Source organism: Micropterus salmoides, unplaced genomic scaffold (assembly GCF_014851395.1).
Source record: "Micropterus salmoides isolate LMB-PRFRI ecotype aquatic unplaced genomic scaffold, ASM1485139v1 Ms_hic_scaffold_18, whole genome shotgun sequence".
NCBI classification, from domain to species: domain Eukaryota; kingdom Metazoa; phylum Chordata; class Actinopteri; order Centrarchiformes; family Centrarchidae; genus Micropterus; species Micropterus salmoides.
This window is the reverse complement of record NW_024040928.1, coordinates 8,705,023-8,721,077: the sequence shown is the minus strand read 5'-3', so window position 1 is coordinate 8,721,077 and position 16,055 is coordinate 8,705,023. Positions and strand designations below refer to the sequence as shown.

At 40.9% G+C, this 16,055-nt stretch overlaps 2 protein-coding genes across 3 annotated transcripts; one reads left to right on the top strand and one right to left on the bottom strand.

Annotated features, from left to right (window-relative positions):
• The first annotated feature begins 131 nt into the window (after window positions 1-131).
• ost4 (oligosaccharyltransferase complex subunit 4 (non-catalytic)) lies at window positions 132-1,687 on the top strand. The gene is made up of 3 exons (XM_038727351.1): window positions 132-137; window positions 927-1,064; window positions 1,535-1,687. The coding sequence occupies exon 2, from the start codon at window positions 928-930 to the stop codon at window positions 1,039-1,041; it is 114 nt and encodes a 37-aa protein (XP_038583279.1). The 5' UTR covers window positions 132-137; window position 927; the 3' UTR covers window positions 1,042-1,064; window positions 1,535-1,687.
• Window positions 1,688-1,738: 51 nt separating this feature from the next.
• agbl5 (ATP/GTP binding protein-like 5) lies at window positions 1,739-16,011 on the bottom strand. Of its 2 annotated transcripts, XM_038727345.1 has the most exons (17): window positions 15,857-16,011; window positions 14,163-14,459; window positions 13,862-14,033; window positions 13,578-13,744; window positions 13,240-13,417; window positions 12,894-13,072; window positions 11,658-12,177; window positions 11,235-11,404; window positions 10,758-10,893; window positions 10,279-10,496; window positions 9,959-10,161; window positions 9,082-9,258; window positions 4,851-4,993; window positions 4,674-4,726; window positions 4,211-4,404; window positions 3,114-3,229; window positions 1,739-2,983 (listed from the first exon to the last, which is right to left on the bottom strand). In XM_038727345.1, exons 2-17 carry the CDS (start codon window positions 14,375-14,377, stop codon window positions 2,906-2,908), a joined length of 2,919 nt encoding a protein of 972 aa, XP_038583273.1. In that variant the 5' UTR covers window positions 14,378-14,459; window positions 15,857-16,011; the 3' UTR covers window positions 1,739-2,905. The 2 variants fall into 2 exon arrangements, with proteins under 2 accessions (XP_038583273.1, XP_038583274.1); XM_038727346.1 differs by lacking the exons at window positions 9,082-9,258; window positions 15,857-16,011 and having other exon boundaries at window positions 14,163-14,377.
• Between the last annotated feature and the right edge of the window lie 44 nt (window positions 16,012-16,055).

Sequence of the window (16,055 nt, the reverse complement as noted above, 5' to 3'; positions counted from 1 at the left end):
TTAAAACTATTTCTATGGCGCTGTCAAACGTGACGTGGCTTTCCCCTCCAGCCGGAAGAGAGATTTGCTTGTTTGCTGCTGAGTGGCTGAAGTACTGTCGCTGAAACCGAGAGTAAAACCCCAATTTAAGGGATAATGTAAGTATTAACATTAGTTAAATTACTTTGCAATATGTTAATTTTGTAATTTTCTTGAAGATTCATATGTAGTGTTCACTATATTGGTTGTTTCAGCCAGTGGTGGTTCTACTAGTAAGCTAGCTAGCTAACGTTAGCTAACATTAGCCAGGTTAACTTCACACAGATTTACGGTGCAGTCTTAATATTTAGCATAATTTGGCAGACAGATTTAAACCCATGCAATCAGTGAGGCAGTGGTGATTGGTACAATTACCATGATTTTCGGATTCATATACAAAATATTCATATGCAGAACCCAGCTAATATACTAGTTAAGTGTCTGCGTTATGTGCTCAGAAAGTCACCTGTCTCTGCTTCTGTCACGTATAGTATTACCACTTAGCTTATGTGGTATTGTAAAGTAGACAGTACTATGTTGGTGTTTTTAGATGCTTTACCGGTGCGTTTCCGCCATTTGCTGCCCTTATTCAATACAATAAAAATCAATAATTTAAAGATTAAACATGACCATCATGCTTAGTATTATTGTGAATAGTAGATAGTCTTGTGTATGACCTAAATGTGACCGGAGGGCCATAGACTGTTTTCAGATATCCAAAAAGGTGTGTTACTGAGATGGAAAGAGATGATTCTAAGTAAACATATTACCTTTTATAGTAAAATGGACTAAAGCATGCGAAAACACTGGTATGATCCTCAGCTGCCTTTGACTAACGGCCTAACATACTTTTATTTAGAGTGAGTAGCTTACTTGCACTTGTATTAATGTCTCTTCATCCTTTGCAGAATGGTGACAGACGTGCAGCTGGCAATATTTGCCAACATGCTTGGCGTGTCATTGTTCCTGCTGGTTGTGTTATATCACTACGTTGCTGTCAATAACCCCAAGAAGCAGGAGTAGGGTCCGCCAATATGACCGGAGAGGTGAGTGCAGTTTAGGTTAGCCTAAATTGGCTCAGCACTTTCAAGATCTTTTTTTTTTTTTGTGGTTGCCAATCTCTGTCGTGTTCCACTTTGACTTCGAACAAGCCAAGTTTTTAATTCTATGCTACATTATTGAATTGTACAATAGTTCCATCTATGGTTATTTAATGAATGTCATACTAATGAGTGAAAGCAAATGTGGTCTTCCGTATGTCTAAACGCACATAATTCAAGCTCATCATGGTAACATGAGATGTGGTTGAGATGTGCCAATTCAGTACTTGGCTGATGAGTTAACACTTGATCCTTGAGCATCAGTAAAAATGTGGAGGAACCATACTACATAAATGTTTGTTAATGACTTCTCTCAGCCTCATTTGAAAGTCGAAGCACATCCAGCTACAAAGATGACTTTTCCTTCAAAGGTTTTAACTCCTCTGAACCAGCTTAAAGTCTTCTTCTCCCCACAGGTGAGATGGGACTCGGTGTCACCACCATGGAAACAACATTCCCATCTTTGAATTTCTTTGTACGATTGCACAGTAGTGTTTTTTCTAATAAAAATGTGTGAAATTCCTTTTGCATAAATGTTTCAATAAATTCCTTCACTTATTCTCCTCACACACCAGGTACATCCTCATTGAGTTATTATATTACAAAACGTAACAAACAAGTGTTTTTCAAGTTATTTTATTTATACTTCAAGTTTGTTTCAAATTCTAACACAGTATTATAGCAGTCGCCATTTGTCACTGGGTTTAAGATATGCTTATTACACTTAGACAAATGTGAATATATGATGATAAAGGACATCTTGTTTTGGTGTGCTATGGAGCAAAACGCTCTACAGGAATGTGACGAGGAAAGTTTCTAAAGTATACATATAGCGTGTATAAAGTTATTTATCCGCTCATTGGACCATATCATGTTAAATTATTTTGAATCACTGTGGGTATAACATCTTGACATTTAAACAAATCAAAGTAAAACAATCTCTTTTTGGCAACAATTACAGCCATTACGTCCATCTTTAAGGTCTGTGTTAACTGACTTGTTTATAAGCCACTTATAACTGGCTTCATGTATATGTGGAAAATTGATTTCAATACTTGCAGTTAAGTATTGTTTACTTGCGCAGTACTACTTTACAATGTGACATTTCAATTTCTTTGCTGTTCCTACTTATATCTGTGTAAAACAAACCATGAAAAAGTCCAATGGGGTGTGAATACATTTTTATAGCCACTATATGCAAAGCACAAGCAACTTCTGGAATAATTACATTAAAAACACACTTTCCGCACACATTTGTCTCTAAACTCACCATAGAAATGAGGAGGTTAAAACGGTGCTGCGGTGTTTGTCAGTCTGAATTTGCTGTAATAGTACAAGTGGCTGACTGTGAAAATACTCATCAGTGCATAACAGTGTTGGTCAGAGTGCATTTCATATCTTTTTAGGGGAGAGGACAGCAGAAGGAAAGGACTAAAATAACAAACGGAAATGTGTGGTCAGTGATGGTAGCTGAAATGTTCAAGGATCTTTCAAGTCTATGGTTTTCTCGGTCAGTTGTAAAGTTTTTTCCTCTCCCCTTCCTCAGTCATTGTGGTTTCGTTGAGCTAGGCACTCCACTTGCTCCAGTAAGGCTGCTCAGTGGTAGTGCTGGACAGCTCCTAGCTCTGACTATGTTGAACAGCATTGGTTGGAAACACCATGCATGCTCTGGGAAATGTAAATAAATAGTGTTAAAGTTCTATTGCACATTAGGATAAATAATCCAAATAATCATCCTGTGAGGACGCCTCCCCTTCTACGCAAGTGCGTCCTCTTCTGAGCAGTTCTTAAGCTTCTCCACACAGGGTCACTGTCTCACACATGTTCGCAGTCTCAGGCAGAGGCACCACTGGAGTTTCCTCAACCTTCAAAAACATCATACACCCACGTCAAGTTGTTGTAATTTTGTTCATTCATTCATTTATGTACAGAAATAATTTCTCTTTGAATGTACATTAATGCTATTAGAGACACAATGTGTGTATCTGTTTTCACCTCTTGCAGAGTTTCATCCTTCTCTGGTGCGGTTTCCATAATAGTACTTCCTTTGTAGTGTAAACTCTTGTCTGAGCCTTTCTTCATTAGTGATTTACCCTCTTTCCCCGACACAGCTGTGGAGTGAAATAAGAGTGATGTTAAGTGTGTGCATGTGCATTTTACATACTGGAAAGAGGGAACTCAAAAAGCAATGTCACGCAGCACTTTTATATCTTCTGTAATGCTGTGAAACTTGCATAGGAATACATACTGAAGCCAAATTGAGTGCTAAAAGTATGCAAATAGGGAGCAGCATTTTAGAAAGTGCATGATGGAATGTCACAGGCACAACACAGCTTGTTGTAGTTGCGCCATCATTTAAATAGATGATACTCAGGCACTGCATGCTAACATTTGCTTAATAGCACTAAACACAAAGTACAGCTGAGATACTGAAGAAATGGACAAATTCCAGGAATGACTAAAGTGATTACAAGTCATCCTGAGGGGGACATAATGTCTATACTATATTTCATGGCAATTCATTTAATAGCTTTTGAGATATGTCTCTCAAAACCAAAGATATTGGGGATGACTAAAGTCAGAAGGACACGTCTGCGGATCTTGAATGTCTGTAGAAAATGTTGTGCAAATCCATCAAGTGGATGTACAAATATTTCACTGGATAAGTGAACATTTTTTCTTGTTAGGGGCACACAGAGAATCCCCAAATTCAGAAGGATTCACCCTCTAGGCACCATGAATGTCTGTACAAAATGTCTTCTATCCAATAGTTGTCGAGATATTTCAGTCTGGTCCAAAGTGGTGTACGGACCGATCCTTAGTAAAAATAAAATGTAGTCAAAGTAATGGCATAGACAGTTTAAGTATTCTTCAGAATTAATATTACCGTTACGTACACAAAATACAAAACTTGAATGATTTGTTGTGCAGAAAAGAACAGTTTTCCTTTAAGATAATGTAAAACCCATCTTTTAGATGACAAATTTGCAAAAACCCGGTATGTCACGTATCATATTTTGACTGATGCAACTGTTGGTCAGGTGACTCTCTATTTCAGAGTCAACAGCACAGCAACATGTGTGTATACATGCCTGACAGTGACAGGTGTCGATGGAGGCCAGGTCTCAACAGCTTCCAGACCTTCATGGTGGCTGAGTCGTCCTTATTTCCAGATGAGACTGGGTTAATGCTGCTAGGGGATGTTTTACTGTCATGTGTAGGAGGGGTTTCAGTTGACTCCACCCTCCTGATGGGGATGCGGCTCATATGAGGCTGCAGCTCACACCTGGGCAGGCAACAGAGGTGTTAATAGTTTTCACCACTCATTGATAAATCATAGCAAACATTACGCTAATGTCCATAGCATATAATGCTCCATGGTGACAATGCAGATGTGCAACCTTTTTTATTGTAATGATCTTCATCATTATGCGCTGTTTTCCATAAGGATTTCATTCCATTTGTGATTTCCAACCCTTTCTTGACTTATTTTGCTTAAAAATGTCCCTGTGATTTAAAAACTGCTCCGAGGTACTTAGACAAGATTGGACTCACTTGCTAAATTTGATGGAGGAAAGGATGTGTTCAGGCCCCAAGTCTTTATCAGTCTGTGACAGATGGAGACATTACAGTGAGACTTCACAAACCAAAAGTGTGTATGTGAAAAAGCTGATAATACAAGAACTGAGGAGAATTTGCTCTCCGTGAGTGAGCCAACAAGGTTCCGCTAACCTCTGCGCGGGCCTCTGCGGGGTGATGAGTGATTGTAAGAGATCGGCACCCTCTCCCCACACGCCCAGGACGCATGGGGAAAGGCGTTCTGGACCAACCCCCTGAACTGGTTCCACCAGCCTGAAAGTCTGGGCAGCTGATGCCTGTTAACCAGATGAAGGGACATAAACACAAGGAACAGAGAGAGGAAAGGAGAAACAGTGGGTGGTACATGAGTAACACAGCATTCATAAATGGATGCCTGTTCATGGTAAACAAAAACCATATATTAAAAACAATTTGGAAGTGGCTTTTGGCTGAATGTGAATGTATGAGTGGCCACAAGAAGAAATATATGGCTTATATTTATGATTCTACAGCAGAACCTTCCCTTTACCTGACATACCTTGGACTGACCATCTCATTCAATATGAAAGAGGAGAGGTTTTACTCTCAAACAGTTGTGACCTACAATATGTGAAGGCTAAAAAATAAAAATTACACACTCACACAAACAGAGCCAACAGAGAGTGGGACCCACACACAGTAGTTGCTTCACAAATGAATAGTTTTTATTCCAGAGGTTAAACATAGAAGGGGTAAAAGACAGCAGCACATTCAAGAAGGTGATATTTGTGAAGATGCTACACAGACAAACAGTTAACAGTATAGAAGATTAGCACCACACTGAAGGAAACGGCACAATTCTCATAAGGAGTATAAAGCAGAAAGACCTAGAGAGAATGTGACTATGCATATAGTGTGTTTCCACCTAAAGCTTTTTATTGTCATTTTGGATGAAGATATATATTGTGTGTGTGTGTGCGCACACACACAGTGTAAGGACTGAAACAACTTTAGGACTGAAACAACTAAGAAACAGGACATCAAAGTTCACAGTGAGAAAGCAGAATAAAACTACAGTACACTCAGGGTACTGATCTAAAGTGAAAGCTCCTGATTTCTATTTCAGGGCTATACCCCTTTTTTCCCCCCATCTATATAACAAGAAGATGGTGCTGCAAGAGAATCACTAGCATCAGGTTTTGTTTGATCTGCTGTCATTAGCTAGCTTTTTGTTTTTGGGAAAAAGTCTACAAAAGTCCTAAATATGTGTGTATAATATATATATAATATACACACACACCTGTTTAACTTTAATGTCCAAACATTATCTGCATTCAGTGTTAATCACTTCACTTGTCAGTGGTCATAATGTTACGGCTGATCGGTGTATATATTGATAGATACATAGATATATTTAACCATACAGTGTTTAAGGCCTGTATACTCAGAAAGCCATTAAATAATAAATAAGTGGGTTAGGTTTAGGGGTTACCCTATCTTGCAGGAGGAGACAGGATGAATTACCTATCAGAGTCCTAGTAAAAAAATAAGCGGAGCCTCCAAAACCTACTGCTTACAACAGACACCAGAGCAAGGCACACCATAAATACAGCACTGGAACAGACAACGGCTACAGCGAGTCAAGGCTAGATATTCTGACTGCTTTTCGATCCATTCGATGAATGGTCTGGTTTATCTGCTGCTCATTAAAATTAGGGATAGGTCACGGTTTACGAATAGTCGTTACAACGTTTAGTTCGGCTACAGCGCTGTGAGATGGGCTAGATGCAGTGTTAAGTTTGCGTACTGTGTTCGCAGCTGCAGAGGAAATAAAGACTGTGTACAGTATGACCACCATCACAATGTCTTGCAACCATCCTTCGGACCGCTAGTTACCAGCTACGTACTTTACTACTCTCTCCAGCGCTAAAACAAAGTGTGGAGATCAGTCTGGTTATACATTACCAGCTACGAGCCAGTCTAAATTAGTCCAAGTTAAACCAGATACTAACCAAATACTATTGAATAGTAGTTGTATTTTTGCTTGAAATACCCATCCCTTATAGAAACCTCTCTAGGTCTAACAGGCTCTACCTCTACATCTACAGTGCATCTAAAATGGCTGGTCCTAAAACACAGACCATCATCAAGTACTCGGATGACGGCACACAAAACTGAATTACAGACAAAATACTATAATTCCACAACTGATCTATGAGGCTTACATAAAGACTAAGACAACAACATCATTTCTTATCTCTGCTAACCACAAAATATATTAATTTTGACCATCGACTAATTTCCACAAGGAAACACTCAAATATGCTTGAATAAATAATGATCAGCGTTTTCTTCACCAGTTTGATGAAACGTAATAAAATTTTAAAAACTCTACAATTTATTTACACCAAAATCAATATTGGAATCTTAGAAAATTATAACACACTTTGACTTAGTCAAACTGCTGTTACATGGAATCAACCAAAGCGTTTTTATATGATATTGCTTGTTGGCAAACAGCTTAATAAAGCAACTGGTTTTATCCCAAAGAAACTTTCAAGTAGGGCTGGACAATAAAACAATAACTGTTGCAATATGATTTTTTTTCCAATAACAATATAACAAATGTTCAATAAATATTCAATAAATGTTTGATTTTATTCACTTGAATCATACACTACTAATTAGGATTAGATAGGATAGAAGATGTTTATTTTGTTGAAGAAAAAGGACCGAAAAAAGCTTTTACTTAATTTTACTCATACATATTTGTTGACAAAGATTTTATCACAATTTTTTTGAATGTTCTACCTCAGATTTGTGAATTTATCCACTGTTTAGCCTCAAGTATTGACCATAAAGAAGAGTTTACACCACAATTAAGCAGGTTTCTTCAACTTTCACAGCAAAAATCTGTATTTAAACCCGAAATAAATAACAATTTGATACTTATCATGATAATTATCGATAACGAAAGATATGAAACTTTTTATTGTGATATTATTTTTGGCCGTATTGTCCAGCCCTACTTTCAAGGTTTCACCATCTATGAGGATTTAAACCAGTGATGATCCCCATGAGGTTTCTGGCAGTAGGCTATACTGTGAACATCATAATGTCAAGACCAACACTGGACTGACACCGGAATGATAGAGGTTTCATAACTATAAAAGAAATAAATCACAGCTGTACATACACATTAAACCACAGTCCTTTTAAATGGGATTTTCAGTCACTAGAAATGAAATGTAATCTACAGAATGCTCAGTCCTACTCTGAACAAACTCCAAATGTGACTACAAGTGGACGGTGTGATCAGCCTGCGGCTTGCACTGCTACAGTTACATTACAGAGCGAAATACAAATACATTGAATAAAGAAACAGAAGATCATTAAATGCCTTACAAGATTTGACAGAAACAAAAGCCACACTATGTTCAGTCTAATTCTGCAAACCCAATTTCTCAACAAAAACAAACAAAAAAACAATAAATACTTAAAAATTGAAAGTGCAAAATGGCAAAAGCTAAAGTATCTCATTCATACTGTAGCTGATCATGAACAGCTACTAATAAAACTTAATGGTAACTATGGGAAAAGAAGAAAGTCTTAAAATTGACAATCTTGGTAACATGGTTAATTCTTCTCAGCTTATTACTTGTATACAGACTGAAAAGAAGACTTGCTCAATGTAATGTAATCCATTAGTATATATACTATATATTCTGTCCTAGGGGACAATGGAGATTATCTAGCCAACAACTTTACTATACACATTCGCACACTGGCCTGCTTTGTTGACTAAAGGACATCCACAAGTACTGTGCCAGAGGACAGTGTCATAAGCAATGCTCAGTTTGATTGGTAATAAAATGAAAAACATTTTTCAACATATTTCAATCATGACTGAGATTCGAGGAACACTTGGCACTCTTGTGTATTATTCATCCTAAGGTGCTAAAACTGTAGATACATGTAATTTCACAGATATGTGCAGTAGGGAAACATAGAAGAGCTAGCACCAATGATGTTTCAGACGCACACACACACACACACAGACACACAACCCAGATCAAACAGTGATTTGCACTTATTTTGACCTACATAGGTACCAGACAGGTATAGGATTCTGTAAAGACAGTCTCTTGATATAACTTAAAACACTGCTTGTTTTTCATTTTAAGACTATACACTCATTCTGTCTACCCACCCACACCTATGCCCAAGCTCTCATAGGTTAGGTTAGATTAGATTCAGTCATTTGTGGGACCAGAGGGAGTGCTGGAGGCCGGCGGTAGGCTCTGAAGAAGCAGGGGGCTCAGTTTGGAGAGCAGACCGGGGCGGGGCAGAGCCTGCAGAGAGGGGAACAAGGTGGAGAGGCTCGGGGTCTGGAGGGAGTACAGACCTGTCATACTGACGGAGGCCGGGAGGGGACAGGAGCCCGCCGCACACACCGAGGAAGACGAGGAGGAAGAGGAGGAAGGGGGTGAGAGTGGGGGGCGGGAGGGTGTGTGACTGTTGCTAGGAGACCGTAGGATGGAGCGGTGGTGGGGGGGGCGTCTCTTCTCTTGAGGCTTAGGGTCTAAGGAGAGGGAGACACATACACACACACGCGCACAAGCTCAGAGACATGCGGGGAACTGTGTGCTGAAACTGCCCTGACTAGAGCCATGTACCAAGACAGATGTTTAGATGCTCTGAGAAAGCCCATTGACGAGATGTATGATGATATGCAAAACTGGCTCTAAGTTGACAAGTGGCTGTAAGTGTGTTTCAAGATTTTTTTTATTTCCCAAATAGTCAATTTGGTCTTGGGGCCTTAGAACAACAGAGCTCATGGGGTTTTATCCCCAGTCTGGGTAAAACTAATCTTCAGAGGTGACAAAATGCAAGCACAGACAGCAGCAGCAGGTGGGGTCATGCCAGGGTCATGCCAAGGTAATGCAGGGGTCATGCTCACATTCCAAGCCACAGACATCCAGGAAATGTATCCATTCATTCATGTTTCTAAAATCAAGCTTATCCCAACCCTGTGAGCAATTTTACATCACAATCACAACAAACCTGAAGCTAACCGTTACACAGACACGTCAACCGTCCATCAGCCTTTCTTAATAACTCCAACAAGAAAAAGCGAGGATGCTAGCAGGAAAGAGAGAGACTAGATGACAGAATATGTGATATTTAGAGAGGAAAAAGAGAAGAGTGGAGCTACACCCAGGCAGAGGTGATAGAAAATGCCAGCCAGCAAACACAAGCAGATGGTTGAGAGATCAACTTACCCCTAACCGGGCCGAGTGTCTTGCTGCCTCCACGTCCGCTGGTGTGCGTGCTGTTGTGCTGTGAGTGAGTTCTGGGTGGGGGGCAGCCAAAAGTAAAGCTCGGGGAGCTGTGCATCTTTGGGGAGGGTGTCTGGCTGCTGCTACTGTGGCTGTTGCAGCGAACGCGACTGAAGGTATTCTCCGACGCTGGGCCCGACAGACAGCTGCTTGGAAAAACGAGGCAAAAGCAGAAACCCATAACCGCAATGTTACATAATGACAGATAAACTAAGGGAACTGAAATATTTGGGGGTTTAATAAAGAGTTGTGTGTAAACTCACTTGTTAAAGCTCTTTGGCGGCGACACCTTGCTGCCATTGTGGTGTATTCTTAGTGGAGGTTGAGCGTGGATGTGCGTGTTCAGGCCTTTGGTGTTGCGGACGTGCTTGAGGATCCAAGCTCGAAGGTTCATAAGGCAGCTGTGCTCAGACAGCACCAGCCGAGGCCAGGGGTTACACTCTGCCATATCCAGGGCTGCAACAGCAACTGCACGTCCCACCTGATGCACAACATCAACTGCGTTTACTTTGAGAAGTGCCTTATCTTTTATATATATATATATATATATATATATATATATATATATATATATATATAATAAAAAAATATATAATAAAAAAATATATATATATAATATGTGTATTTGTTTTGAAGATATCAAAACCATTAACACTGCAAAAAATACTCCTTAATCAAAAGAAGCACATTCCTCTCTGAGCGAGAATGAATACTTGTACAGAAACCATTCTTGTTTTCCCACCTGTTCAAATATTTCTGGAGTGTATTTTGGAGGGAATGACGGCGGTGGAGGTGGGGTTGCCCGTCCATTGTCATGGCAAGCAGGTGGGATGGTGTTCATGGTTTTTCCTGTGTTGTAGTTGCACTCCAAAGTGTAGCTGGTGGGGACCCAATAACAGAAATATGTTAAATATATATACACATTTACAGCTTAGATATAAAAAATATATGAGTTGATATCTATTGATATATTGAGATGTATATTGAGAAAGAAAATATCATTACAGCACATTTAAATATTACTACAGCAGTTGTTTTGCATGTTTTTCCATGTAAACATTTTGACAAATTTAAACATGGGTAAAAGCACCATGAAAAACACCTGACCAACAGTGGGATAATCACTTTTCTCTTCATTTCAGGAAAGCCTACTTGTGACTCTCCAAAACAGATAAGAAAGTTGCCATGTGCTATTTGAGTGGACTACGCTGAATCGGACCTGTGAAGCAGCCCTATGGCCTTGTGAATGGCCACCCGCCCACTGCCTTCTTTAGACTGGCCATCTCTCTTGTCTCGAGCATACATGTTTTTCTCGGAGAAGTTACAGCCCAGGAAATCAAAGTGGGCGGAATTCACAGCGATCAGCCTCGGATACAGCATGTTCTCTACCTGCAGAGAGAGGAAGCAAAGTGCACAGGAGTTAAGACCTTTGTAATATCAAGCATTGGTACCCCATCTGCTCTGGCTGCCGTATAGGGATAAAAAAAGATGTGTCAATGATACAAATCAAAACAACTATTATTCTTACTGAAATGAAATAAACTCTTTGCTAAAAAAACAAACAATGACAACTAAATGTAATTTGACAATATTCCAAAAAGACTGCATAGGCAGGGTGAGTTATTTTAATCATCATTTTCACCTGCTGGCTTTCGTCAGGAAGGTTATTTCCGTACATGAAGCATCCCCGTTTAGAGGCGTGGCCATGTAAGTCCACATAATATGCCACACCGCCCTCCTGGGGTGGAATTGATTCTTGTTCCTCCACCTGTGGTACAGTTACCTCTAGAGTAACTGGAGCTGCAGTCTCTGAGCTGTTCAGGTCCCCCCTCCCCCCCTCTGTGTTGACCCAGACGTTTTCCTCTGTGACCATGGGAACCTCTGGCTGCGCGGGATTTGCGTCCTTCTCTGCATTTCGTTGGTTCAAGCTGACTTCAAGGGCAGTGAAGGGAGGAGATTGTTGCTGACTGGTGGCTTTGATGTTAAGGTTAGCGGTCTGTGTGTGTGTGAGGCTGTTACAGTGAGTGCTGGACTGTGTATTATGCAGGCGGTTGTGTTTGTGGTGGTAGAGCAACAGTGCTTTGGCTGCATAGATGGAAGGATGCAGCTCAGGGCTGGGGTTCAGGTACTGCCTATTCAAGTTCACACCCCTGGAATCAGTCCTGCAAAAGAGAGACCGATTAGTTCAAAAAACACCTTTTAACATAGTTGAGCCAGCAGAAGCCCTTTAGATAAAGAGAAGATCAGTGATTGGCTAACGTGTTGGGGCTAGCAGGGTAAACTTCTATTTTAAGTAGCCTACGTTTTTTCTTATTTAACCATTTTAATTATAATTCATTCATTCTCCACCTTATTTTAGTGTTTACTCACTAGCCTACTTGAATCGGCTCCCATTCCCTTCAGTTCTCTTTTCCCCAGCCATGCACACCTCTGCTGCCAACACAGCCCCAGCTCTTTCTCTTTCTCTGCTGTAGGCTATGTTTTATAAAGTCGCCAAAAAACACACAGAAGTCATCTTTAGGATTTTTCCACCCGCTATTTTGTTCTCAGTCGCAGGAGCACCGTGTGTGGAGGAAGCTTGTTAAAGACGAAGCCTATCGGAACGTTTTAAACCAATGTGGTACTGAATGACATCTGCATTGGTGTGTTCGCTGTTGCTTTACCTGGTTGGTGCTTGTAAAATATCCACTGTGTCCGTGTCTTGTAACGGAGTAGATAATAACTCTCTCTGTGTTTCTCCTCAAAATGCTAAAATGGGCCGTTCATATACCAGAAGTGTCGACGCTGTGCCGAGATCCTAAAGCATCTTGTCATTCAGTCATTGCCTCTTGTTGTGAGGCAATGACTGCAATTTCACATCCAAATGTGCGATTCCTACCTGTAGTGCCCACGAACAACCCCGTCCGGGTTGAGCATGGGAATGAGCTTGAACACAAACATGTTTCGAAGCGCGTGGGCACGAGGGTCATCTTTTCTCAGGATAAAGTTGAGGAAACCGTTAAATACAAAGGATGAGGGAGTCTCCCCGGGGTGTACTCGGCTGCTAAGGAAAAACACCTGCAAACACATGCAGACACACAAGAGCCATCAGTCAGCTTCACTGCTTTGCCATTATTCAAAGATTCCATAATCAGCCTCAAGGTGCTGAGACATTCAAGGCCATTAAAGGTGTCACATTACTAAAGACAATTTTGGTTGTGGGTTTATGTTTGATTGAGTGATACCCTTTTGCCAGAGAAGCGGTGTGGTCTTGGAGTCTTGGTGTCGGGAAACAGCTTAGGGAGACGGGCTTCTCTCTCCTCTTGCATCCCGATGCAGTTGGTCACAGTGAGCAGGTCTACCCTATTTCCATCTAGAGAGTCGCACAGCAACTCCCTATGGTAATACACACTGTCCGGTGCACTGACAGTGAGAGCAGTCGAGGATGGAGATTGATGGAAGAGAAAGTCAGAAATTGTACAAATTAGAGGGGAAAGGGGAAAAACAGTCAATTACTAATTACTAATAAAATAGTATTGTGTGTGTATGTGTTTGAGGCGTCTGTGTGTGTGTTGTGTTTTACCTGCTCGGATTGAGTTGAGCAGCATTGGGATAGCTCTCGTCCAACTGCTGCAGCATCTCCTGGCACTCACCGTAAGAGAACGGGTAGCAGAAGGAGAAATAAGTGGTCGCCCCTCGCACCTCCAGCAGCCGGTGGGTGAATGACAAGATGAACTGGTTATCTACAATCTGGTAAGCGACAGAGGAAGGGAAGAAGCGACAAATTATTAGAAAGACATTACTCTGCCTTGCTGGTTCCTGATGCCCACATCCTCTCCTTGGCAGCCTCCGAGCATGCATATATACCTCAGATGTGGGTCTGTCCCGGATCCTTTCCCACCGGTTCTTGCCAGGTAAAGTGCGTACGAGAGGAGCCATGCCCTGGCTGTAGAGCTTCCTCTGGTTGTTCATGTTCATCACATTGATCTTCAGTATCTTTCCAGGTGCTGCACCCCGCACACTGAAGTAAAACCATGATCTGAAACACAAAAACACAATTTGGGATAAGTAATGTAGCTCAGTGTAGCGGGTTGTGTGCAGATGCATTGCTCATGCTTTTTGCTGCCCTCTTATGTGAAAACCAAAATGCTTTTTGAAGATTTGTTACCTGTTTCCATTCTCGTGTTCTGTGCCAGCGCAGTCTGGCTGCGTCCACACATTGAACTCATAGTCAGGGGTACAGTTTGACCCTGAGGGGGCACTCCCACTGGGAGCTATATCGGTAGGAGGGCTGGAGCTGCCCTTATCCACCTTCTCCACACGTGCCAGGTTCCCTGAGTCAAACTTGGAGCTGAACACAATATTACCAAAGCGAGCCTCCATGGTTCTGAATTCTGGCCTCTCACTTTAACCCTCTCTTCTGGGTTCTTTGTCAAGTGCCAGTCAGGGGTCTGACATAGACAGCCTGTTATGCAATCAGACAAACACAATTAGGAGTGATATGAGTATCCAGCCAACCCGGACAACTTCTCAGTTTAACATGGTGCACCCTCGTGTTGCACTGACACAGTGGCAAAGCTACAGTATTCTGGGATACTTTAAAAGACATGTCTCAGCAAACCAAAGACACTTTTAAACTGGTTCTGGGTCTGTGGCTGGAGTTGCAACTCACACATTACTAAGCGAGCTGATGTGCTTGTAAACAGAAACAACTATACTATGTCCTCTGACCTGACCTAACAACAAATCCCCGTCTTGCTTAACTGCTCTCCTAAATGTTGTCATCATTCATTTAGTCTATTATTTTTGTGACACCCAAACAGCCTGCACGTTAATGGATGGCACAAAGAGGACACCACATGATTGATCATATTGTAAATATCTTTAGAGGGACTGTGACTACATGTCTTTCTTAGTTTTGGGTAGCCATAATACCAGTTCTAGATATTTAAAATTGCATTTATAGGTAATAAGAGGTAATAACTTAATCTTAATTTCGTAGTTAAATGTTTATTTTAGCTCTCCAAAGATAGTTTTGGTTTCTCTTGACACTAATTAGGGAAATAAATATATCTTTCATTAAAATCATGATTTATAACAATGGAGGTATCTGGAATTCACATTTCAGATAGTCAAACTTGAACTGCAGATATCTTTAACTGGAGGCTCCACACATAAACTAAGTAACTTCTAGATGTAATTCTATTCTTCCACAGGACAGTTCAACCGTAGCGACTTGCTTAGATGCAAGTCAACACATAACAGCGACAACCTGAGGCCGTTAAAGAAAATACAACCATGGCCAAACTATGTACAATTTTCCTACAGTTACAACACAGTGCTAGCTCGTTTCCAGTATTCGCTGTACCGCTTGCGCAGATAAAATTGTTGCACGTCTGCTTGCATTTAATTTCTGACAACGCGTCAAACTGAACCTCTGTTCTGCGAGATAAAAATGGCTGCTGTTTGATTTCGGTAACAGAGCATAATAACAACAACAGCTGACCGAGAGATCTAGTAGTAGCGCAGGGTAACGTTAGGGGGTGGGAAGTAACTGCTGCAAGCGTCACAGACCGTTCATCAGATGCTTTCGTTTAACGCTATTTAAATCAGCAACTGCTAGGTAATATTCCTATTATGTTAGTCTTACTGGTCAATGTCGTACCGTTAATGTTACACACAGCTAATAACGCTAGCATACGTTTCTAAGCTACCGAGGCTAACTAAGCTACCGAGCTACCAGTCATTGCTCGAAACGATAGGGTTTTTTTTTAGCGAATATACGTTTTCCCCTCGTTATATTGTCAAAAAATATTAGCGGTGCCAATTCTTTTACACGACACAATGCATTTTCAGTCTTACTGGGCTATTTTCGATCGATGTCCATTTTTGTTTTCATCGTCCTTCTCAACCCTCAATTCATTGCTCAGTATGCTGCGTTCAGGTCTCTCTGTGGAAGTGAACGCTGCCTGGAAATGTCGTTTTCGTTGGGTTTTTTTTATCGTCAACAGCAACAAGTAGTAGGACATTTGCCTTATTCACTGGCTCCGATCTGCGGTGT

Coding starts and splice junctions, on each gene's coding strand:
- ost4 (XM_038727351.1), top strand. CDS start 928: ATGGTGACAGACGTGCAGCTGGCAATATTTGCCAACATGCTTGGCGTG.
- agbl5 (XM_038727345.1), bottom strand. CDS start 14,377: ATGGAGGCTCGCTTTGGTAATATTGTGTTCAGCTCCAAGTTTGACTCA. Junction 13,073..13,239: donor ACCGCTTCTCTGGCAAAAGG/GTATCACTCAAT, acceptor ATGTGTTTGCAG/GTGTTTTTCCTTAGCAGCCG. Junction 10,894..11,234: donor GCCATAGGGCTGCTTCACAG/GTCCGATTCAGC, acceptor GGTCCCCACCAG/CTACACTTTGGAGTGCAACT.